Source organism: Amphibalanus amphitrite, unplaced genomic scaffold (genome assembly GCF_019059575.1).
Source record: "Amphibalanus amphitrite isolate SeventyFive unplaced genomic scaffold, NRLGWU_Aamphi_draft 000057F_arrow, whole genome shotgun sequence".
Lineage (NCBI taxonomy): Eukaryota > Metazoa > Arthropoda > Thecostraca > Balanomorpha > Balanidae > Amphibalanus > Amphibalanus amphitrite.
This window is the reverse complement of record NW_024881553.1, coordinates 1027463-1052373: the sequence shown is the minus strand read 5'-3', so window position 1 is coordinate 1052373 and position 24911 is coordinate 1027463. Positions and strand designations below refer to the sequence as shown.

At 53.3% G+C, this 24911-nt stretch overlaps 3 protein-coding genes across 7 annotated transcripts in view; 2 read left to right on the top strand and 1 right to left on the bottom strand.

The window, feature by feature from the left end:
- Nucleotides 1-24911, bottom strand: part of LOC122378314 (four and a half LIM domains protein 2-like) — a 190101-nt gene that overhangs the window by 130290 nt on the left and 34900 nt on the right. Inside the window, exon 1 of one of the 4 annotated variants that reach the window (XM_043359255.1) lies at nucleotides 8561-9549. The exons of the other annotated variants lie outside the window; for them this stretch is intronic. Within the exon in view, the coding sequence (XP_043215190.1) occupies nucleotides 8561-8616 (56 nt within the window). The 5' untranslated portion in view covers nucleotides 8617-9549. Of the gene's footprint in view, nucleotides 1-8560; nucleotides 9550-24911 lie in introns of those variants that run through there. 4 annotated transcript variants of the gene reach the window in all.
- On the top strand, nucleotides 15292-21173 carry LOC122378319. 2 transcript variants are annotated; one of them, XR_006256001.1, is made up of 2 exons: nucleotides 15292-15926; nucleotides 20320-21173. XR_006256001.1 is itself a non-coding variant. In XM_043359261.1 (2 exons), exons 1-2 carry the CDS (start codon nucleotides 15765-15767, stop codon nucleotides 20335-20337), a joined length of 969 nt encoding a protein of 322 aa, XP_043215196.1. In that variant the 5' UTR covers nucleotides 15292-15764; the 3' UTR covers nucleotides 20338-21166. The 2 variants fall into 2 exon arrangements, 1 of the variants encoding a protein (XP_043215196.1); XM_043359261.1 differs by having other exon boundaries at nucleotides 15292-16715; nucleotides 20320-21166.
- Nucleotides 17012-19407, top strand: LOC122378318. The gene is made up of 3 exons (XM_043359260.1): nucleotides 17012-17340; nucleotides 17589-19096; nucleotides 19386-19407. The coding sequence occupies exons 2-3, from the start codon at nucleotides 17643-17645 to the stop codon at nucleotides 19390-19392; spliced, it is 1461 nt and encodes a 486-aa protein (XP_043215195.1). The 5' UTR covers nucleotides 17012-17340; nucleotides 17589-17642; the 3' UTR covers nucleotides 19393-19407.

Sequence of the window (24911 nt, the reverse complement as noted above, 5' to 3'; positions counted from 1 at the left end):
GACCATTAAAACGGGTATTGTATTTTTTGACGTCATCAAATAGCTCCAAAAAAGAAATGTAATGTTTTCATTCCGTTCAAGGCCGCTGAAGAAACGCGGGATTTTGCGTGGGACATTGTCCGTTGTTTGCCGCGCAGAGTTGTGCCGTGGTTGTGCCTTTTTCATCCGTTTCTTACGTATGGCATATGTGTGCATGAAGCTTTGATTTTATTTTTGGTTATTGTGTGGCCGGTCAGTCAAACGCCCCTGTAGAAACCGGATGCTGCGTTTGATCGAGATGGAGTCAGACGATGATTGCAGAAAGCTAATAATATTGAAAAGAAGGCCGGTTGTGTGGCATGTCTGTTCAGGGTTGACATTTTGCTTTACTCCAGTTTATGACCTGAGAGCCTGGCTGGAAGTGACGGATCCAAACTTGTCACGTTAAAATGGCTGAGGGTGCAATAATCACTACACCTTTTTAGCCGCGATTTAAAACAGTTGAACTCCATTTTAAAAAAGCTGATCTGTGATTTAAAACTGTTAAACTTGGGTTTAAAACACATGACTTCCGTTTTAAAAGAACTGAATACGATTTTAAAACAACTGACGACGATTTTAAAACAGTTGAATTTATTTTTAAAAGAACTGAACTGCATTTTAAAGTGTGCTAAATGTAGCATTATCTCATTCATTATTATTGCATTTTGTTGTCATGCAACCTTATCTAATACCTTGCCTTTTCTGTTGGAAGTGTAACTAATTTTTGTTTGCCGATGTGTTATGATTATTGCTTTTTGCAATGTTTTTAAAGATAAAAAATCCCACTGCATTTATTGCAAGGCTATTCAGATAACATTGACAGTGGTTTCACTGCTTAACAGTCGTTAGCTGACATCGAAATTATTCGAAACTATGTACACATGTAACTTTGCATAGAAGATCGTCATGCTTTTGTGACGTATCTATCTTTGCACATCTTCGGGCATTCTACATGCAGCCGGTAGACAGCATACCTTATACACCCAGCATAGCTTATGCAGCCGCCTGAGCTATTTCTTCTCTTACAGCAGTGACAGTTTTTTCATCATCGGTGACTATCAAGTCACCGATACTGGGTGATGACATTGTCTAAAGTAGATACTTTCCTTGAAGTAAATGCGAATATAATATGCCTTTTATAAAGTGAAATGAATGCAATACCTACTATGTAGAATCTATGTATATGTACAGTCGCTCGAATGTTGAGCCCAGTGACAAGTGACCCAAGTGATCTATATATGGCCTGGTGCGCTGGGAGTGGCAGTCTTGCATATATACTGAACAGAAAAAGTGGGAAAATGGAAAGTCATGAGAACAACATTTTACATGTTGTATTTATGTACTCGAACTCTTCCGGTTTGAAGAAGCAGCGCTTCATTCAATTCTAGCAGACGACGCAAAACGGGGGAGCATATAGCTATTATCATTATTAGTGTAGCTGAAGTGTTACTGGCCCTATCATGCTTTTTAAGGTGCAGTTCAGTTATTTTAAAAATAAATTCAACTGTTTTAAAAACGTCGTCAGTTGTTTTAAAATCGTATTCAATTCTTTTAAAATGGAAGTCATGTGTTTTAAAACCCCGTTCAACAGTTTTAAATCACAAATCAGCTTTTTTAAAATGGAGTTCAACTGTTTTAAATCGCGGCTAAAAAGGTGTAGTCTCTACATAGCGGGCTGGTATAGGAGCGTCTTGCTATGCTGCACTATAGCTGGCTAGTGATTCTCTTTTGGCTAGAAATGGCATTAATCATTATCTCCACTGGCGAAAATGGCACTTGACATCACCGAATGCAACGTTCATGTTGTTAGGATACATAAAATCAGGAAGATTACGCGAATTAGGTAGGCAAACGTGGAATAAAATAGGTGCTGGATGTTTTGGTTTTGGTGCTGAATCAGCAAACAGCAAATACGGAGTTCAACTAGACGATCTGGCAACTTTAGGCTGTGTGGAAGCAATTAGGTGCCAGATTCAGATATTAGGGTCGAATAAGCATTTTGGGGCTGATCAGCAATTAGGTGCCAGAAACAGCTTTTTAGGGACCAGAAACAAATATTCCCCATTATAATCGATGCATGAACTTTTTCCCTCTTCTTCGTCTTCCTCTCGCGATTTATCACTTTTTCTGTCTATGGCATCACCTATCCAACACATTCTTCTTAAGAAAGGATGCGATTTACAGTCAAGTAACAGCACCTCACTACCTCTCCTCACATCACGAGATGGCCGACCATGCCGTCGGTCCCTGCGATCGCCCCGGGCTGATCGTGTCGGTACAAAGCAGCCCGGCCGCCGTAGCCTCGCTCTCTGACCATATCTGGGCATACGACGCCTGTGCGAGCGACCGGCACGCCAAAAGAAGAGGGCACTCAAAGCCCGGGCCAGAGTCATGGGTCGACCGAGGGCGCGAACTAGCTGACGGGGACTACGATACAGAGGTCGCGGGTAGAGAATTCATAACCACACAACATAGGCTACGGCGTTAGGAATACCGGATGGGAGTGCATGGAGAATCTCTGAGGCACAGCCAATGCATGCATCCATGAGCTAAATGAAGTTCCAGGGTGGTCGCTTGGCGTGAGTAGTGGGAGGAAACGTACTAGACATTGTACTCACGAGTTGGGGGCACAGGGAACGACTTCTAATGAACAGGCTACGGGTGATAGCCTGTTGAGGACTCGCCGACTACCCGGTCCGACCAGCAGGGTCAGCCCGGCAGTGCCGGGACGCAGCTCGGCGCGCGGGCGGGGAGGGTCGGCAGATGATGACCATGTCGGTACGCGGGTGTCCTTGGCCGTGGCCATGTTGGTCGGCAGGGCGGCACGATAGTGTCCGGTGGATAAATGGCGTCATACATCAACACCGGCCCGAGAGGACGGCCGGCCATACCCGTGCCGAAACGGAACGTGAATGGCCAAATAAGCGGTGGTGCGCGGCGGGGTCGTGCGCAGGGAGATGAGCTGGATAGGAGAGATAAATGAGGGGACGCGTATCCACATAACGAGCTGTTCAGTGAAAGCATTGCAAATCGGAAGTAGGCTGCCACTTGCCCGTTTGCGCTCGATGTTAACAGGACGATCCATGAATGACGGAAGATCCATGGAAACAGGAGGAACGCTCATGGATGCAAGTTGTAAACATCCTACATTTCAATTTAGAATGGGGTGCAATAATAGCCCATTTTCAAGTTGATAAGATTTGAAATGTTAGTTTCCACTTAAAATCGTGGTAAACATTTACATAGGTAATGTATCTAGAGAAAAGCAAGCACGCATTCGTTTTGGCTTGACACCAAGATGCCGTTGCAGCCGACTGCGGTTTCACAATCTCTGTTTCTATCTCTAGTGGAGGCAATTACACCGAATGAACGGTGATTGATCGTTTTAATTAGGCCCCTGAAATACATGTTGGGATTCAAAATGCGGCATACGAAAACGGCCACGTATAGAAGATAACAATACCGCATTCCAAAATGTATAATTACGCCAGCAGCAGGTCATTAGAGGCACGGAAGGCAGCAGAAAACGGCATCATCTACAATTTATTTCATCTGCAAGCGGTAGGCATTATGAGCTTGACAAGTCCCTGCGTCAAGGAAACTGACATTACTTTTTGCGCCTCCAAGTCGCGTTGTTGGCATCAACCCATTCCACCAGGCCTGTCACACCTTCATCCTCGGCCGGTTCTGCGAATGGCCGCCAGTTAGCGCCGACACATCACACCGTGTTACAGTTGGAATCCCCTGTCCTGTGCATCCGTTCTCGCGCCTCCCACCTCCACCTGTTGCGGCCCGTCACTGCCACCGGCGCCCTCCCCCTCTCTCTCTCTCTCTCTCTCTCTCTCTCTCTCTCTCTCTCTCTCTCTCTCCCTCTCTCTCTCTCTCTCTCTCTCCCTCTCTTCGTCGGTGACGTCGTCTCTCTGCAGAAATGCCACACGGCGCCGAGCAGCCGTCAACAGCGCGGGCCGCGAGTGCCACCGCCGCGGCAGTCGGTACTTACACAAACACCCTGAGGGTCTCCGCGGACCGCCTCCCCCCCCCCGGGGGGAGGGGGGATGACCCCGACCGACCCTGACACGGGGTCCGACACGCGCCGCGCCGGCCGCCAACCATCACACACGCGCCAGACCCGACGCGACGGGCCAACAGAGAGCGCGCACCGAGAGGGTATCCACTGTCACCGGGGTGAGGATAGGTGTCAGCTGTCAGGACAGCCCGGGAGGGAGGGTATCCACTGTCACCGGTACGCCGAGCAGGTGTCAGCTGTCAGGACAGCTCAGGAGGGAGGTCATCACGGCAATACGGCATGTCAATTTTCACCTAAAGGCATCCGGTTGTGTTACATAGTACCTACATACTAAGTAGCTCGGCGTGAATGTGTTCGTTCGGGCTTCATGAACTCGTGAATTTGTCAGACTCCAGAGAAAGTGTTTTAAGCAAAGAGGACATCACACGCAAGATATCGAACTGTCTAAGCCACTGCCATACAACATGCCATCGCAAAAAGGGCCGTTTTTATTCAAGGGAATAAAGCCAAGCCTTGCTTGTCACCGTAAACACGGTTTCCTTGACCACAACATATCATGCTATTGAAAATAGCAAGATTGCCAAAACACTTCACACACCCTGGAACCTGTCTCGCTGGCAGTTATTCCACGAGAGGTGTGCTCTTATCCCTGCCACCCCGGTATCCGCCAGGCGCGGCCTGAGCGGGCGATCATCTTCTCCTCACGCCCTCGCGTCACGAGGCGTGCCATCCGTCCGTGACGCGTCATCACGCCGTGCTAATCGGGCGGGGAGCGTGACGATATGTCCGGAGAAGTCCACGGCGGATTGAGGATTGAAGTGTAAGGAATGAGGCTGATGACTCAGTCCCGACGAGGATTTAGGCACTGCAGTGCATAGGGACGCTCGTGATACGAAGATGTCATGGAATGGGGGTCGGTTTTTGCTGACTGCATGACAAGTGGATTGTGGAATCGGGGATAATGAGGAGAGCTACGGAAGGCACAGACACTGGGAGCGGCGGCTGATACACTAACGATGACGGTGACGCTGATAGTGATGGTGGCGGGGGCGGTGACAGTGACAGTGACAGTGACAGTGACAGTAAAGCTCCCCCGGAGACGGTGGTACGGGGACCCGCAGTTGCTACTGTACAGCGACCCTGAGTAAATTGTCTCAGCACCCTCACAGTGAACAAAGATAAGCTGTCAGAGGGCACGCACAGAAAACCTCAGCTGCTCTTGTATAGGGACCGGCAGTCGATATCAATATTATCGGTTGTTACTGGACAGGACAGACGGCTAGAGTTGGGGTTCGTGTACAGTAGCAACTGCGGGTCCCCGTACCTGCGGTGACATTTCCCGTAACAGTGACGGTCACATTGACGCCGGAGACGGTGTGACGGAGCCTGTGACGGCCGTCTCTCCCGGACAGGGGGCGCGGCCCGGCACGCCACATCCGTCATCGGAGGGTCGCCGCCAAATTGGCACCGATCGCGACCCGAGATCAGCGCGACAGTCGACCCGAGATCAGCCAGACAGTCGGCCCGAGATCAGCGCGACAGTCGGACAGAGATCAGCGCGACAGTCGACCCGAGATCAGCCAGACAGTCGGCCGAGGCGTCGCCAACGGCGGGGTTTCACGGTCTGAGGCTCCACCAACGACAGGAGTAACGCCGCCCCAGGCGCCAGCAGCAGTCCGAGTAACACTGCCAACGATAGAATTGTTAACGCCGCCTGATCCGCCACCAGCAGCAGGACTCAGGAGTCACGCACCGGATAGTGTCAACAACGCAGCTCAAAGCTTGTTTGAGATTTATTACTGACTGCAGCGATGTCTACGAATACACGTACTTCATGCCATTGCCCTTTGAGCAGAAAGTAGTTTTTCAAGTCCCACTAACCACCACCCATTACCGAAACGTATAGGTATCACTCGTCACCAACACCGTAGATTGGTACGCATCGTATGCTCCGTGGACCTGTCGGCCTGCCGACCCCCCAGGGACGGGAGTGGTCGGTCGGACAGGACCGTTATCTCTGGTGCCGTCATACCCATACATACCACCCTGGTCAGACGGGGCGGATCGGTGAGTCAACTACACTAAACACGGCTGGCAAGTGACGGAGTATGACGCGGGGCTACCAGTTCACAACGCTGTACGGTGGCCAAAGTCAGGTTTGCAATCGGGGCAGCCTCACATAAATTTCGGCGGGCAGCCTTCCACGACCTGCACCCTGGCTGGAAATCTGGTGAGGTGCGCCTATGAGATGACAACGGATTTAGAAGATTAAATGATTCCGCCACTGCAACGGGTTTTCCTCCAGCAGGGTTGTGGATGAGAAGCGGTGGAAAATACGGATATGTGAGATGCGAATTGTCCTCTGACATCGGTCTGGACACGAATGGATCTTCCATCGCACGAACATAGAACATTGAACAGCAATATCCATTCATAAGTGGAGGAATCAGAGCAGCAACAGAGGAACGGCCAGTGACTCAGCCCTGTTGAAAGGGACGTTTACCTGGCCCGGTTCGCACGACCTTGCCACCTACGAAACACACCGCACGTACCAAAGACGTCACGTCGAAATGTAGCAAAACACACGGGGGCAAACAACGGCAAGTGCCGATCCACATAACAAAAGCGCCGTGGTTTATCCCACCAACGCGCTCCTACAGTTTACTGGTGTCGGAAGACATGTTGGTTTGGTGGATCATTTGGATGAACAGACCTTGCGCTGTTGTACTTGAGGCGTGAGGCACCCGGTCGAGCCACATTTGTTTGCGGTGGTCGCAAAACCATCCAAGACAACACGGCTGGCCGGCGACCCTTAGCAATGTCGACTCATCGGCCACAATGGGCTTATTATGGGCCACTAAAACGAGTTGATGAGTCACTCAGTGTTTGTGAGACGCGTCAGCCCGGTGCGTCGTATACGGCCCCCGGTCTGAGTCAGTGCTCCCTCGCTCCTACAATGTTTCGCCGTACGATCAGTGGGCGGCATCAGTTTTCCCACGACTCGAGTCACCTGCACCCTACATTACCACCGTCCATCCAACAACAACAAAACCACTCAACCCCTGCCCAACAATAACAAACCGGCTCATCCGCCGTCGGTGCCGGCGTCCCACAATACCCGGCAGCTCTGGCCGCGGTGGACCTCTCCACCGCGGCAGCCAATTCATCGAGTGGTGGTCCGCCGCCGTATTTGCTGTGACACCACGTCAGCCCGAATCGACGCCGGCGGCGGCCACAACGGCGCGGCTGGTAGACTCACCAGCCCGTGCAATACCGGCAATGGTGCGAGCTGGCTCGACAGTCACCAGCCCGGTGTGCTACTGTCGCCCGCTAGCCGGCCCCAGCCAGGCAGCACGTGCTCGGTACTCCTGCCAAGCGGGCCGCCGGCCCCGCTACGCTTCCTTCACCGCGACAGGCAGACAGACGGACTAGGTCGGACGCACCCGGAACCGGCGGGATCACAGGGATGTGGTTACAGACAGACATTTGTGCAGGAGTAGACACAGACTGAGACCGGAGTACACTAGAGGGTACAGAGTCTGGGGGGATACGGAACAGGGACCGACAGATAGTGCGTGTGGGGCAAATGGGCATGCAATCGTGATTTTTACAGAAAAACAGATAAGTTGTAGCCAGTCGCTGATGTTTGGGCATTGGGAAGTCGGCGGCTTGGGTTTCAAACCAGGCTGGAAGAAGACGGTGACGGAAAGGCGGCGAAACGGAAACGCTTCACCAGTTTACGGTCGACTGTCCGGTCTCCACTGTACAGTCTAAACCAGCCATAATCTGTTTAAAAGTCAATGGTCTATCGCCTATCGTTTATCGTCCACCGTCAGCGCAAGATCTATCGCCAAACGACAGATCGCTTGGTGATATCATTATCTGTCAGCCGTCCACGGAAAACAGAGCCGGTACAATTTGTCCAGTCTATCATTTATCGTCTATTGTGGAGGTCCTATATGTCTACCTTCACCGTGCACCGTACAATGGTTCACCATCTACCATCTACCGTCTATCGGACACCAAACACCGCCCACCGGTCCACAGTCCACCGCCCACCGCCCACCGTCCACCGTCCACCGTCCACCGCCCACCGCCCACCGTCCACCATCCACCATCCACCCCACCGTCCACAGTCCACCGCCCACCGGCTGGCAGCGGCTCGGTCAGAGACAAGCAGCTGCCCTCATGGGGCCGACTGTCGGCGCCGGCAGCGGGCGCGTGCCAAGACCTCCGCGGCCCCTTCCGGTGGCTGGCTCAGTCGCGGACCTGACCGGCTGTCAGCCGGGGCCGCGCGGGTCGCGATGGACCGCCCTCTCGGCCGCGACCACCAGCACACCCGACCACAAACGCTACTGAGAAAAACCGTACAGATCCAGCAAGCCCTCGCGGTGATTGATAATCAGAGTTCCGCAGGGCGTTCCAGTTATAGTCATGGGTGTGATTTAGTGAAACTGATCCTGAGATGTTCAAAGAGTGCGTTTCGTGCGTGTGTTCTGTGGGTGGCCTTACCGTACTGTGGGGTTGACCATTGTGCTCCTGGCGGCGATCAGGCTGCTCTCGCCCATCGGCGAGAGCTGGAGAGGGACTGATCCCCGGTCACGGCGCTGGGGTGTGACCGGTGACCCGACACACTGACCCGGTCACTGGCTCCGGCCGGTCACCGGCGGTCACTGATCAGTGATCTGCAGCGGACTCTGGGTCACTTGTTTCCAATCACAACCGTAGGGTCACCAACACTGCTTCCGACCTCACCCAGGTCAAGTGACCTCTTAGAGGTCAAGGGCATGCACAAGTATCACAACAGATGCCACCACGTGACTCCAAATCACTGAACGTGCGCCCGTCACCACCAACAGCTCCGTCAGTCTATCATACACGCCGACCGCCGGCCGACGCTCCAGTGCAGCGGCCGGTCCCGGAGACGGCCCTGGAGGGTCTCAGCGGCCACCTGCGTCACCGGCCACCGTCACGGGGACAACACGGGCCGCTGTTTCGCCACCGCTGCGTCGCCGGTCGCGCGGCCAGTTGGCACGGTCGCCGTGCCGCCGCTGCCCTCCTCACCTCACACTCGCTGTCTCACTGGCACACAACAGGGACAAGCTGAGAGGCTGCCGCGCTCCGAGCCGTCGTACGCAGCCAGTGCCGACCTCCCGACGACTTTCACACACCCTGGCTGTCAGCTCACTGCGCCAGTCGATTCATAATGCGACGGCGCTCATGTCGAATAAGGCGTTATCGGGCCCCTGGCGCGGCCGGTGCCGCTCTTGCGCAAACTCAGCCCGATCTCTCATTCAATCCGACGACCCGCTTGCCAAATTGGCCAGCGAGCGCGGCGGCCGTCCTGACACACTGCTGGCGCACACACCTGGCTCGTCGCGTCGCGGTCGACACGGCACCCCTCGACAGCGCCCTGCTTTGAACTGGCCGGCGCCGCGGCACTACCGACGGCCAGCTGACCGGACCACCTGCCTGCCGCCTGGCGGCCGACCCCGCAAACCCACACGGCCGCCGAGCGATGGGTGCAGAGCTGACGGCCACAGCGGCGAAGGCGACGGCGACGGGAGGAGGGGGGGGGGGGGGGGGGGTCACAAGTCGTGACGTTTCAGGTTTACAAACAATAACACAGAGCGTAGCAATAGTCGTGCTCGTGCCTTGTAGCCTGCGTTACTGGTAGGTAGGTACTGGGTATTCTGGTAAGGAAATGCTAAACATGACGTTAGATCAGGCAGCTTGAGAACCAAGCTCACCCGGCCACTAGTTGCTACATCCGGCCAGAAATACATGAACAAACTCGGAACTCCTATGTGCGACTGAGCTGAATCAATTACTGAATGACGGCCAGTGTACGAGTATGAGTTACTGGACTGACTACGGACAATACAAAACTGGCGCGCGAGGTTGCCCGACCGACGTAATTCCAGTCAACAAGAGGCGACCAATGACCGAGCCGGAGTGGGGCACTTCGGTTCCTTACCATGCTGTCCACCTCCCCATACGTCACTGAAAGGGTCACCGGCATCCCCATCCACACCCGCACCTCGGTCCCCCGTCACCAGCCGGGTCAGACGCCGAGTGACCCACTGTCGGTGGATGAGCCTCAACTCAGGCTGCCTGTAGAATAGCAACGACTGGAGACGGTGGACAATGGTCCGACGGAGGGTCGCAGGATGCGCCACATGTCACCGACGTGGTCCTCTCAGCATGCCGACGAGCTCACTCAGGTCACAGAGTGACCCGACCGGCGCGACCGGCGGACAGACGGCAAAACAAGACGGGAGACCAGCCGCGCATCCGTGGTCCGCATGGATGGCCGACTGTGCGGCAAAAACAAGGATGGCCGGTGCTTGGAGTCACTTGGAGATGAAAGCCACTAGTATACCTGGTTCATTCTACAAGGGAAGATTACCTCAGCATGCGCAAATAAAAAGGAACTCATTTGCGTTCGTGTTGATCGTGAAATTGCGCGGGGCCTCGCTACATCACACGACCCAACCTTGACATGGCATTAACAGTATGTCACTATCAGTTATCACACTATGATGGCAACAAAGTACAAACTCGTGATGTCGGGCCGACTCTATCGGTCAACAGAAAGTTGAATTGTCGATAAGAACAGTTTCGGAGCGAAGGCAGATTAAAAAAAGGAAATCGAGGAATCATGGCTCTAAAACTTACCGCATCACATTAAATACAAAAATAAACGACAAGCAATGGTGCAAGAACGTTTTCAGCACCAATGCAAATTGTCTCTTGACAACGGAGCAACGTATCCAGTGACTTGGTGACTGGCGGGCGGCTTATGCATAGCAGGCAGGGTGGGAGCGCCGGGAGCGGACTACCAAATGTTTGGCCCCGCAGCCCACCGCTCAACACCCACCTGCACGCTATATTCACCGCCTGTTTCTACACGAAGAGCACTTCATCAGCGCCACACCCTTTTTTCCGCCGCCCGCCAACAGGTCTGGAGAAGTGGAGAGCTGTTGATCGCCTATTTCTGGTCGGCAGCGGCGTTTTCGGGCGATCTCCGCAATGTTTACCGCTAACGCCGACAGAGAAGAGGACGGCCCGGGGCGGCGCTCGCTCAGCCCTGCCAGCGCTGTCTGCTAACCGAGGGTCGCAGCCCGGCCCTGAGGTCACCGGGAGGGTTCTCGGGAAGGGGTGACACTTCTCGGCAGTGCTGGTGACGTTTCGACGCCTGCACGCGCCACAAACACCGCTGGTGCGCAACCATTGCCGCCGCGCCCTGTTAATTGCCGCACGGTGCCAGATTCGCCGCCGGCGCGCCAAAACACGTCACGGAGCAGCGCGGACCTCAATCGGCACCAGCAACACGCCAAATTATGTGAACGGTCAACGGTGCCAGTGTTGTGCGCAATTACGAACTAACAGCACTTTGATAACATGTTGGTAACATAACATGGCAATCGTCAAAATACAGTACCGTTGCATACAAATTGCTAGTATTTATTTTTGTTTACAGCTGTACCTAACATTTGAAGTTTTTTTTTTCGAGCGTACTTCTATCTAATTAGCAAATTTCATACGACGGAAGAAATGCCTATTTAAGTGTCTGACTTGGGCATTGCCCCATCCCACCTCACCCTGATCGGTCGTGTCTGGTTTATCTACCGTTTTGTGTTCTTCACATCCATGTTAGGCTCATCGCCAATCGGGGGCCAGAGAGGGTGACATGCTCCGCGCACACGGCGCGGCGGTTGACTTCAAGGGTCACGACGAGCCGAGGGCGCAGTGCCGCAGTTTGAGTTGGCAGGGGAGCACTCGACAGGGCAGTGTGTGCCCCCCAGGGCGAAAGGCCGGCTGAGCTGTCAAAATAAGGCCCCGAACCACTCTGGGCCTGGGTGCTGTCCAAACGTCACAGCGCTGCCAAATAACAAACCGAACTCCTCGAAGAGCCGGGACACGCACCGTCCTCTTCGGTCATTCCTCTGACGTCACCACTCCCAAAAGGAGCCAGCGTCCACCTCTGACGTCATCAGAGGGACAGCGTCCACCTCTGGTGTCATCTGAGGGGCAGTATCCACCTCTGGCGTCATCATAGGGCGGACTCCACATCTGACGTCATCAGAGGGGCAGCGTCCACCTCTTACGTCATCAGAGGGACGGTCTCCACCTCTGACGTCGAAGCAGAGCCAAACTCTACCTCTTACCTCATCAGAGGACCAAGCTCTTCTCCGACGTCGCCAGAGAACCAACCAGATTCCGATCGTCGCTAAAATGGATGCAAATTGCCGAACCGTTGCTCACATTGCATCCAACCAACAGATCGAGCTAAGGATCTGGAGGATTGTCTGGTTGGACTGGGGATGACAGTGTCGGGTCGAGTTCGATCACTTCTGTCTGTGTGTTCGGGTTTCCGTCAGCGCCAGCCAAGCTGCTGTCTGGGCCAGGTCTGCGGCCAGGGAACTAATGAACCCAGCCCAGCGTCAAAGAACGGTAAACAACACATCTGCCGACTACGTCACTGTCGCCCCTCTCAGTGCCGCACCCATAGACCACGAGCTGCGACCGAGGCAGACTACCCGTTATAGACAAACGGCTGCCCAGTCTCATCAAACGCAGACTGCTAGCAACTTCATGGTGGACGAGTCAACTGACAACAATTTCATATATAGCAGACTTCGGGTCTAAGTCGAGGTCAAGATTGTATAGAAACATTCGTCGACCGATTATTCAAATAAAATACCCTCATAGCACGCTTGGTGTTTTTGCCGGGGATAAAAGACACCGCCATTTTTTTAGAGCGCTGGCGGGTACCGGCGACTCGGGGTCGTCATACGATTTCGCTTCAGTAGGTCGGGAGATACACGATCACGAACGAGCTGCATACAGATGTTCGCGCTGGATACGTGAGTCGCACAATTGGCGTTCGACGAGTTCATTTTTGCCGGGCGCTTCTGTCATCAGGCAGTTTTAGCATCCCCCAGGTGACAGCTGAGGTCCGCCTGAGGATTACTATTACCCAATAAACATGCCATTTTTCTTCGAAGTGTATAGTAGAAATGGACTGGGTGAGAGAAACAGCACATATTACGCTTCTTCTTCATTTTTAGTGAGTAAGGAAGAAATACGTATGTACGGTGGAGACAGAATTAGAGATGAAGGGGAAAATGAAGGAACGGGAGAGAAAGGAGAGAACAGACGTGCATGAGGAGAGGTTAAGCGGTAGGGGAACAGAGGGAGATGATAAAAAAAAAATAGAGCGGCAGAGGTCCGTCCGTAGCGCGTCGTCCGTTTCCGGCACCGTGGCGCGCTCTGGAGAGAGAGAGAGAGGAGCGGCCGCTGCCAAGTAGCCGTCTGAAAATAGCGCCGTCATTATGAAGCACCGGTGGAAATAGCCCCGTGTACGCTGCCGGCTGATTTACGGCTCGTATTGTGCCGCGGCTGGCGGCCCGTGACTCCCGTGACAGCCCGGTCCCGCCCGGAGTCCGTATATCGTGCGGCGAGTCTGGGACACCGCGGCGGAGCCTGTTACTGCAGCTGAACACCACACAGTCAGCCAGACTCATCTGGCGAGTCTGGTCGGTGGTGAGTCTGGGTGTTTGAAGAAGTGGCTTTTAGTGAGTAAACAGCGACGTCTATGTGATATACGTGAAGAGATGGCAGTTTGCAAGTCCCCCCAGCTAACACACTACTTATAAATCAGTCGATAAACACTCAGTTTTCAGCGAATCATGACCATTTAAATAAAAATAAGCCTCCTAAATTTTCCTAAAGCTCTGCATCACCAGTAGCCATCAGGTGAGCCATTGAGAAGGCTCAGATACGGCCTCTCATACGACGCTCGTATTTCTGCAGCTGTGTGGTTTGGCAGCACTGGCATACAGCCGGGCCGTGACGTCATAGTCCGATGACAGATACACGTGCAAAGGCCGCACCCATGACAGCGGGGCAAGGTTGGACCAGCGGGGCAAGACTGTATCCATGACAGGGTCAGGGCTGGAGCAGAGGGACAGAACTGTACCCAAGACAGCGGAGCAGGGTCGCAGCAATAGCAATGGGGCCAGGCTGAACTACATATGCCAGCGGGACAGGGCTGGAACAGGGGGACAGGACTGTACTCATGACTGTCCCTGCCAGTTGCACAGTCAGGGGTCCCTGACTGTGGCCCTGCTAGCTCGACCCATGACTGTCCCAGCTAGCTGCACCCATGACTAACCCAGCTAGCTCGACCAATGACTGTCCCAGCCTGCTCGACCCATGACTGTGGCCCAGCCAGCTGAATGATCGGTAACCACGACCGGAAGCCTGACTGCAGCACCGCCAGGAGAGGCCGACAGAAACTGCGCTCACTCACTTCCGTGGGTTCCTCCGGACGCACGCGGACCGGATGGGCAGCCACCGCCACCGATAACAACGAACGGCGGATGGATCTTACAGTCGCAACGCGAGATAGCGATGCTTAGGCTTTTCGGATAGACTACTGGCTAGTGTGTCACTGTCGGTTTTATCGTGGTGTGGTGCAAAACGAATAACTGAAGAGCACCTGATTAGCCGTTTTCACGACGGAACTTTCGCAGAGGAACTTATTTGATACCTGAAAAGTACCTACTCTTTGAGGCCTTAACATCCCTCAAACTGAAATATTTTATGTTCAAAATAATTTTAGAAGTTTAAATCCGGGCATTCTTTGCCCTCAAATCACTTATTTATTTACAAACACAGCAATTTTCGGTTCTAGTAGCCCACCTTTCGACTATGAGGTATCAAATCAGCGTGGCAACTTGCTCCCTCTTTGCTCCCTCGGGTATCTAATTCCGGATTCTTAAAAACAATGAAAGTATTTATCGAGTTCTCTTTTATACCTATTCAGTTATGTTTTAATGGTGATTAAAATATGGCAATTTTTTTAATTACATTTCACATAAGAAAAACACGCAAAACAATGAAACAAAAATAACTACGGTGGAAATAACCAATCAGCACCTCAGTAGGATATGACGTCATACAAGAATGGTGTTGAAGGCCGTTTGCAGTCCCGGCCGGTAGGTCACGTGACCGCCGGGAGCCTCGGGTCACGCGGCGGTCGGGAGTCGGACGCGGGACGTGGTCGCGGGTGGACGCGCGGGGCATCATGCTTTGCTTTGCTTGCTTTGTCAACTTAATATAACTTACGATCGCATACGTGTGAAACCCAAACACTGCTCAGTGCCCTTAGAAATTGAGTTTTGGAAAGCTCAAGTCCCTGGCCCTGTTTCACCGGTGATAGCAGCAAGTGTCGCTATTCGTTACTGCCCTGTGACCTTTTTTTCTCCTCATGTTACCGTACCGTATTTGTTTTCCATCATTACTGTGTTGTATCCTACCTTTCCTTTACGCCCCGTCATTTTATTTTACTCATGGCAGCCCATTTGGTAACCCCTGCATCCTTCACGAATATTTTTCCTAACCGCGCCGATTTCGCTTTGTTGTCGTATTTCGTTCTGAGTTCTGTCGCCTCCGCCGCCGTGTGAGGTTGTGTACCGCCAGTGTGCTATCTGCTGCCACCACCGCCACCAATATAATTGAAGTGCTCATATATTCAAGTTTTTAAGTCAAACCAGAGAGCCGGCCCTATTTATTTCATTTTGATTTTCAACATAGTCCTCCGGGCCGGATGACTTTTTGATTTCTGTTAAATTTGCTTCTTTGATGATTTGCTGATTGATTTTGACTGATCAAGACTGAGATTGACTTGTGAATTGTGTATATCAAGATGGAGAGTGAGGCACAGCTTAAACAGAAAAGGACTGTGGCTCGAGGTAAGGCAACCAGACTGATGAAAGAGCTTGCCGAATGTGATAATTCTCAAGAGGACGACCTTGCCTTGGCAATACACCACCTTGAGCAGCACGTTGATCTGATGACCGAGATCCAGGTGAGCCTGACAAAGCTGTCTGTGCCTGATGATACCTCGCATGTTCAGGATATGCAGGATCAGATTTTCAAAGCTAAGCGTGTGCTTGCTCGTCTGGAAAGGAGCTCTGAGGTCTCTGTTGGAAGGGCTCAGTGTGTGCCGCCTTACCTGGGGGGAAAGCTGGACCTGAAGCTGCCCAAGTTCTGTGGGGATGTGGAAAAGTGGTCAGAGTTCTGGAGCCTGTTCTGTGTATCTGTCCATGACAACCCTGCTTATGCACCTGTCGAAAAGCTGGTGCACTTGAAGGCGCACCTCGTCGATCAGGCAGAGGTGGCTGTGCAGGGTCTTCCCATCACTGACCAGGGCTACTTGAAGGCTGTGGAGACCCTGAAGGAAAGGTTTGATCGCCCAGATTTGTGCATTAAGGTGCTGATGCAGAGATTGTTGTCCACCACCCCTGTGCACAGTGACAATGACTTGGTCCGCTTGCGCCGCATGATTGATGGGCTGGTTTCTGAGGTCAGGGCGCTGGAGACGATGAACGTGTTGCCCGACTCATATGCTGTCCTGCTGATGCCTGTGCTATTGTCGTGCATCCCTGAGTCATGGAAGATTGAGTGGCTGAGATGCAGTGCTGACTCATCTGATGAACTCACAGTCTTCCTGAAGTTCCTGCAGAAGGAGATGAGCATCAGGGAGGAGGCAGCTGCTCGGAGGAAGAGGATCACCAGTGAGCAGCCACCTACCGCAGCACCTGGGAAGCCGACAGTCAGCATGTTGAACGTGAGGCAGAAGAAGGGACCTGACTGGGTATGTCTGGCATGCGGAACGGGTAAGCATGGCCTGGCTGCGTGTTCGGCCTACCGCACCATGACTGTGCCTGTTCGCTGGGATGTTGTGCGCCAGGCTAAGCTCTGCTACCAGTGTCTTGGTCCCCATCTGCTGCGTGCTTGCCACAGCACCCGATGCCCATGGTGTGGTGGCCCGCACCACTCGTCATTGCACCCGCCGCCCGGAGAGCATGCAGCCCTCATGCCTACTGAGAGATGTGTGCCTGATCGCGGACCTCTGTCACCCCCTGCCGCTGCTGCTGTGTCTGAGAGTCGCATGCCTGATCGCAGACCATTGCCGCCCCCCGCTGCTGCTGGTACTTTTTCTGCCAACCAGGGACGGATGTGCATGGGCGTGCGGAGCCAGCAGCACTGCTACGTGCAGACAGCGCTCGTGGAGGTGGCTGGTCCTCGGGGCGTGCGTCTAGTACGCGCGCTGATTGACGGCGGGGCAGACGCCTCCTTCATCCGGGCTTCACTGGCTGACCAGCTGGGACTCGAGAAGGTCGGCCAGGGGACCTTCGCGTGTGTCGGATTCAAGGAAAGAGTTGAGGAGGCTCACCAGTACGACCAAGTAAGCGCGCGGCTCACTGGATACCAGAAAGGTGAGGCCGAGCTTGTGTTCTGGAGAACTGATAAGCTGTGTATGCCTGTGGGAGCTCCACCACCCATTCAGTCTCTGCCCCCAAGTGTAGAGCTTGCTGATGACTTCCGTGACGGACCTGTTGATGTTCTAATTGGGTGTGATCAGCTGTACAAGGTGGTGTTGTGGAACCAGGTGGAGGTGAATCCTGGCCTCCGGCTGGTGGAGACTGTGTTTGGGTATGTGCTCCACGGACAGTCCCCAGGCCAGCAGACGACCCGGCAGCGGCACGCCTACCGCTGTCAGCTGGTTGACGTCGAGCGAATGTGGACGCTGGACGCTGTGGGAGTCGCCGCAGAGGAGACCGCCGAGAGAGACCCACCTGTACCGACTTGGAACGCCACCGAGAACAGGTATGAGATGGGGCTAGTATGGAAGTCCGACCAGCGCCCATTGTCTAACCTGATGTTATCGAAGACCCGGACTCACCGTATGACAGAGAAGTTGAATGTTGAACAGTTCCAGGAGTACGATGACCACCTGCATCAGCTGCTGGAAGACGCCGTCATCGAGCCCGCGCAGCCGAGTCCGCCATCAGAGTTCATCTTACCGCATCGAGGACTGCACCGCAACGGCAAACTGCGAGTGGTGTTCGATGGATCAGCGCCAGACGGTGCAGGTATGAGCCTGAACTCCTACCTTGAGCCGGGAGAGAACCTGCTGCATCGTTTACCAGCTGTGCTACTTAACTTCCGTTCAGGAGCCGTGGGTTGTCAGACGGACATTCGTGCAGCTTTCCATCAGATTGTACTCACTGAGGAGGACCGTCAGTTCGTGCAGCTGCTGTGGGCGGGCCAGCGGCTGAGGTTTCGCAGGGTCCCGTTTGGACTCACCTGTTCGCCCTACATGCTGCTGTGCACTATCGCTGAGCACGTCCGCCGGTGTCTGCGCGATGAACCTGTTCTGTTGCAGAAGGTTCAGGATTCCGTCTACATGGACGACATGTGCCCGTCCTTCAGTACGAGGGCGGAGGCAGAGGCCGGACTGACGAAGATGGGTGACGTCTTCAGCGAGGCCTCCATGGATCTTCACAAGACCAGGATGTCTGGTGACGACACTGAGGACGAGAAGGTGCTCGGCCTACTGTGGAGCACAAGATCGGATCGTCTGGCCGTGACCGTGCCACAGGTGACCTGCCCTGGCACCCGGACTGAGCTGCTATCTGCTGTGAGTAGACCGTTTGATCCGCTCGGCGTGGTGACGCCGTGGCTGATCTGGGGGAAGGCCCTGTTTCAGCGTACCTGGCTTGACGCTGAATGCACGTGGGATAGTCCCCTGAGTGGGGAGCTGCAGACCGAGGTCCGAGCCTGGTGGAGAGACTCGCCGGGGAGGGTGATCTGGTTCCCTCGCCTAGCCGGAGCGCGTGACGATCAGTCCGGAGCGACTTTTCACGTGTTTTGTGACGCGTCTCGGACCGCCTACTGCGCGGTGGTGTATGTGGTCCAGGGTGGGGAGCCTGCCCTGGTGATGTCGAAGAGTAGGCTGGCCCCCCTGTCTCCACATCTAACGATCCCCAGGCTGGAGCTGATGGCCGCTGTTGTTGGAGCCAGGTTGATGGACTTCATCAAGAACGCGCTGTATCTGGAGAGCGCAACAGTCACCTACTGGTCCGACTCGACCGACGTGCTTCACTGGCTCAACCGGAGGCGGCCTCTCAAGATGTTCGTGGAGAACCGGGTGAAGACTGTGCTTCAGTTGACGACCGCCGATCAGTGGAGGTACGTCAGAGGCTCTGATAACCCCGCTGACATAGGCACGAGGGGGGTAACGCTGACGTCTCTCATCGCCTGTGACAAGTGGTGGAAGGGTCCACCATTTGATTTGAGTCCGCCTGACTATGATGTCTCGTCAGTGCCACTGACACCTCCCTCAGCAGAAGCCGAAGCAGAGACGAGGCCCGAGGTCAGACGTCAGGTCGTGGCCGTGAGACGAGAGTGTGGCCCTGATCCGATTCCGGACGTCATGCGTGGACCGTTTGATGTGACTCGGTGTTCTCATCTCAAGCAGGCAGTGAACCGCACCGCGTGGATTCTTCGGTTCGCGCACAACGCCAGGCACCAGCGCACGGAGAGGAGGAGTGGAGCTCTGTCACCCGAGGAGCGCCGGGAGGCGCTGCTGTTCTGGATCCGGGTCTCGCAGAGTGCCGCCTACGCGCCGGAGCTGGAGGCGCTGACGGCAGGCGCGCCGCTGCCACCCAACTCGCGACTCGAAAAGGTCAGACCTCGTCTAAACGCAGATGGCGTCCTAGAAGCAGTCACGCGAACTCACGAACCTGCTCTGATCATTCTGCCTGAGTTTGCCCATCTGACCACCTTGATAGTGGATGATGCACACCGTAAATCGTTTCACCAGGGTACCCGCACCACACTGGCACTGCTGTCTGGTGAATACTGGGTGAGGAGACGAACTGTTCATCGTGTGGTCAGTACATGCTTCAGGTGCCGGAGGTACCGGGGTGCGCCGTACCGGTCAGCTGATGGCGCGCTGCCCCTGTTCAGGACGGAGCCCAGTCGTCCGTTCAGTCGGGTCGGTGTGGACTTTTTCGGTCCGATGTACGTCAAGGGCGGCGACAAGGTATGGGTACTGCTGCTGACCTGTGCCTCGTCGCGAGCTGTGCATCTCGAACTGTGTAAGACTCAGAATGTCGCTGACGTCAAGCTGGCTTTGCGCCGCTTCTTTGCGCTACGTGGCACCCCATCGCTAGTTGTGAGTGACAATGCCAGAACGTTTCATGCCCTGCTCGGGCACCTACCTGCAGCTGTGACCTGGCGCTTTGTACCCGAGGCGGCGCCCTGGTGGGGCGGCTTCTGGGAACGTTTGGTCGGGATAACCAAGAAGTCCCTGCGCATTACCCTGCACCAGTGTTATCTTACCCATGAGGAGTTGGCAGTCACCCTGTATGAGTTGGCCTTACAACTGAACTTCCGACCTCTCACCCCAGGTGACGACGACGTGCTGACGCCCGCGCACCTGTTGTTCGGGGTCACGTCCATCCGTGGCGTGCTCTCTCCGTCTGGCCACGAGCTGGACAGCCTGAGTCGGCGCTGGCGGCACCAGCGGCTGGTCAGCGAGCACCTGGTTCAGCGATGGACCAAAGAGTACCTGCAGACTCTACGCACGTGGAGCTTCTCTCGGCGCGGCCGTCCGGTTCGGCTGCCCGAGGTCGGAGAGATTGTGCTGGTGCACGCGGAAGGTCCGCGTGGTCGCTGGCCTCTGGCGCGCGTGGTGTCCCTCCTGTCTGGAGCGGACGGCCGCGCTCGCGCGGCGAGTATCGTGCTAAGAGGGCGACTTACCCGCCGCCCGATCAACAAACTGTTGAGACTAGAGGCGTCGGAGTGAAGTGAGCGTCGGCGAGGCGAGTGCCGAAAAAAAAGTGACTTGTGTGCTGAGTGAGGAGAGACTTTTCGAAGTGACGGCTCACTTCGAAAGTGGGGAGTATGTCGCTATTCGTTACTGCCCTGTGACCTTTTTTTCTCCTCATGTTACCGTACCGTATTTGTTTTCCATCATTACTGTGTTGTATCCTACCTTTCCTTTACGCCCCGTCATTTTATTTTACTCATGGCAGCCCATTTGGTAACCCCTGCATCCTTCACGAATATTTTTCCTAACCGCGCCGATTTCGCTTTGTTGTCGTATTTCGTTCTGAGTTCTGTCGCCTCCGCCGCCGTGTGAGGTTGTGTACCGCCAGTGTGCTATCTGCTGCCACCACCGCCACCAATATAATTGAAGTGCTCATATATTCAAGTTTTTAAGTCAAACCAGAGAGCCGGCCCTATTTATTTCATTTTGATTTTCAACAGCAAGCTGCTATCACGTTTCGCGAGCTGACGTCATGTCGTGACGCCATACTGTTGTCGTAATGGGTAGTTCCGGCGCACGATTGCCGCGACCTTGGCGGCGGCATTAAGTGACGTATGAGCCTAAAAGTAAGAGTTTACGCAGTCATGATAGTATATATATTTTTGATATATATTTTTTCAATATGATGTATTTAAAAGAAGTTGGGTTTAGGAAAAAATTTTGACATTAACTTCGAACATTTAGCTGATGACGTAAAACAATATTGCGGCAATCGTGCGCCAGAATTGCCCCTTACGTCAGCAGTATGACGTCATCACATTACGTCAGCTCGCGCAATTTGATAGTAGCTTGCTGCTATCACCGGTGAAACAGGGCCCCTATAGCTCCTCAGGTCGGCAACAGTTGAAGCCTCATCTGGACTAGTGAAAAAAGCGAGGGTAAGGAACCTTGTGTTGCTTTTTCTTTTACCGTTATAATTATCTCAAACCATCACAATTTTGAGTTGCCACATTGTCTGGTTCACTACATTCGTGTAAAACTTGGTGAAGGCTGGTGGCTCAAAGAAAGGTGAAGATATTTCTTTAAGTGCCTAATCCGTGAAATATCCCGGCTTTACAAATCTACACTTTTCATTTTTTCCACTATACATTTTTTAAAATTGTTAAAATTTATTCAACATTTGTTAAAAGGGGCTTTGGTTTTGTGTAAACTAGATCATAAAGTTTACTATAGTTTTGTGCAAAACCTGGTGGCTGAAGAAAATAGTAATTTTGCTAAAATGATGTGCGGAAATTTGTTGCTTTCCAATTTCCAAATCAAATTACTCATACCTATATTTCATTCAAAATTAGGAGGCATTATTACTGTTTTTTCTTGCAACATGAACTGAGTTTGGGTACAGTGCTCCGGAAACGTTGTGGAACTTTAAGCTAGCTAGAGCAGTTTCCATAAAAATTGTTTAGATAGTTGACATGTTATGTTGACAACGGTTTTGCTGTTTCTAAAAAAGTGAAAAATATTTTCCTGCATTAAACAGACAAGGCATGTTATTCTCATAAGCTATCGAATGTGTGTGCGTGTGTGTTTTTTTAAGCTGTCAATTGTAACTTCAGTTACTTCACTTTAGAACATATTGCCCAGAATGCGTCACTGATCATGAGCTGGTATATCATATCATATGTAGCAAATACATAAATGGGAATAGTGTGTCATGAATTTTTGTGCATGCTTCTGGATCATCTGTAATTACATCAAAGGCTCGGCTCAAGAGTGTCCTGCCGACCAGCTTATGCCCAACCCTTTCTGTCCGCAGAACGTCTTCCGTCGCCTGCGACTCCCGCACGCCGTTTGCGCCCCGGCCGTCCGTACCGGTCTTCGCGCTGCGAGCCGCGCTGCTGGAGTTCGCGGCGGCGTCGTGGAGCTCCCATCGGGACAACGTGTGATGCCTGCGTCGAGCTTATAAGCCATGAGCTTCGATTGGCGGCTCACGCGGTCACCAGCTGTATGTACAGCCTCGGCCCCGACGACCCCGCTAATGGCCGAGACCGGCATACCCCCTGCATGGGTCCGCTGTCCGGCGCAGCGCTGGCCGCCCGCATGTTACGTTTGGCTGTATCGCTGCCCAGCGGGAGCGCGCTCCACGCTGCGGTAGAGGTACACGTTGCGACCCGACTGAGGACCGCAACCGGATGGTGAGACGTCGGCCTCTGCGCCCTGGCCGGGGTAGGCGTGACCGACGTCACAGTGGAGGAACACCCAAACAAGACCAGCCCACCGTCGGAGCAGCATGGAAATATCATGTTCTGCCTGGACGTCGGACCCGGCGGCCGCAGAGCACCTGCACACGTGCGGAGAGGGGCGCTGGAGGCGCGGCTTCTGACATCCCGCGGCGCGGCTGCTGGCAATACCTGACAACGGCGGCAATGGAGGCGGTTGGGAACAGCTGCAGCAATGGTGATGGCGGTGATGGCGACATGGCGGTTTGGGACTTCATCTCAGCGCGGCCGCCGCCCAGGCGCCGCTGCGCCCGGCTGCTCAGCCACCTACCGGATGGCGGGGTGGCCCTTACGGCCCTCACGCCCGTTCGGTCTGCGGCCACGTTCTGGGGTGGCGGTCGCGGGGTTAGCGGCGTTGGACTTCGTCCTTTATCCAGACTGCACCGTACCATCTGAACGGATGGATCTGCCAAGAAAGATGACATCCAAGGTGGCTATGAGGCGATCACAAAGCTTCAGCAAGAGCTTCTCCTTCAAAGGGCCGGCCGGCCGTTAAGTCGCAACACCGGCTGCCGAGTGCCAACAGCTGCGTGCGCTGGCGCCGACGCGTTGTGGGCCGCGCTGCTGACGCTCAAGCTGCGATATCAACCATCTATGAATAAGTGGCAGCGGTGGCGGCTTGTCAGTTGTTAACGTGCCTTTGCAGACGTTGTGAATAGCCCGCGTTGGAATCGCATGGTTGGCAACACCACGCAAGCTAAAATGGGCTTCCTTGATGAACCTACTTTTTAAGCATTGTAGCCTTTGTAATTTTTGATGTTTTGCTGTAGGTATTATTTTCTACATATATACTATATAGGCACTCACGTGCTTTGAATCGCGCAATGCAATTGAACCATGGTAAAGACAATGATAAATGAACTGAGAGCTGACATGCCCCATGCTTTGTGTGTGTGTGTGTTTTTTTTTTTTTTTGGCGAGTCGATAAAAGTGGTTTTGGACACTGGATGAGTTTTTAGGGGTGTGGTGAGGGGGAATGTAATTCCACAGACCTTTTGTCAGATTCACCAATGCAGTAGGTCTGTGCGGTATTTAGATATCGGAGCATTCTTTGAAAGTCGTGAATAGGGCAACTGAGTACCTACCTATAGCCGTGATATCCCCTCACAAAAACTTCTTTTAAATAACCGGGGATAAGTACATAAGCAGAGTAATTGCTATTACGAACACCTAGGTATCACAATGCTGAGCGAATAGGAAAATCTATAGATGGAGAATTGTGCCGCGTTACGGGTGCTCGGGCGCAGCCAATCCAGCGTTACCCCAGCGGTGACCTTGACCCGCATCGTCTGTCTCGGCTCCAAAGCCAAACCGGCGTGGAATTGGGAGCGCTCGAGCACTCATGGTCCAGCGCAATTCTCCACCTGAATCCATTCCTGATACACATTTGCTTGCTCATAGTCATGTAACCCCGGTAAATTCATCTAACTTTCATATTGGTCGCTCCATAGACAGATGGCCACAGATATCAACTTAAAAGGCCATTGTTGCATTCATTTAGTGGAGATCATTAAAGAGCCGTGATAGGCCACAAGTCGCGTGACATCATACGTGTAACAACCAATAACGTCGGCCTGCAAAACCCAATGGAAGCGGCTAGCAGCGTGCAATAAAACAGGGCGCTGCTTTCTAAATGTCTGTCGTGCGCCATAAATGAATATATCTTTTGTAGTGTGGCAACTCAGTATCTTTTTTTAACTATTGTACTAGTATTTAATAATTTCATAATTTCATAATTGTGCTTACGCTTTATGTTGATGTTAGTGATAAATCCTTAGATAAAGTAAATCGATGTGATATTTAATAGAAAAATAGCAAACTAACGCGCCATTCATTCGAAAGCTGGTAAACCTACTAAAAAGAGCTACTAAAATTCCTGAGGAACCAAAGGATTATATTGGTATCAAATAGATGCCTGCTATTCCGTCGTGAAAACGGCCATTGTGAAATTGAA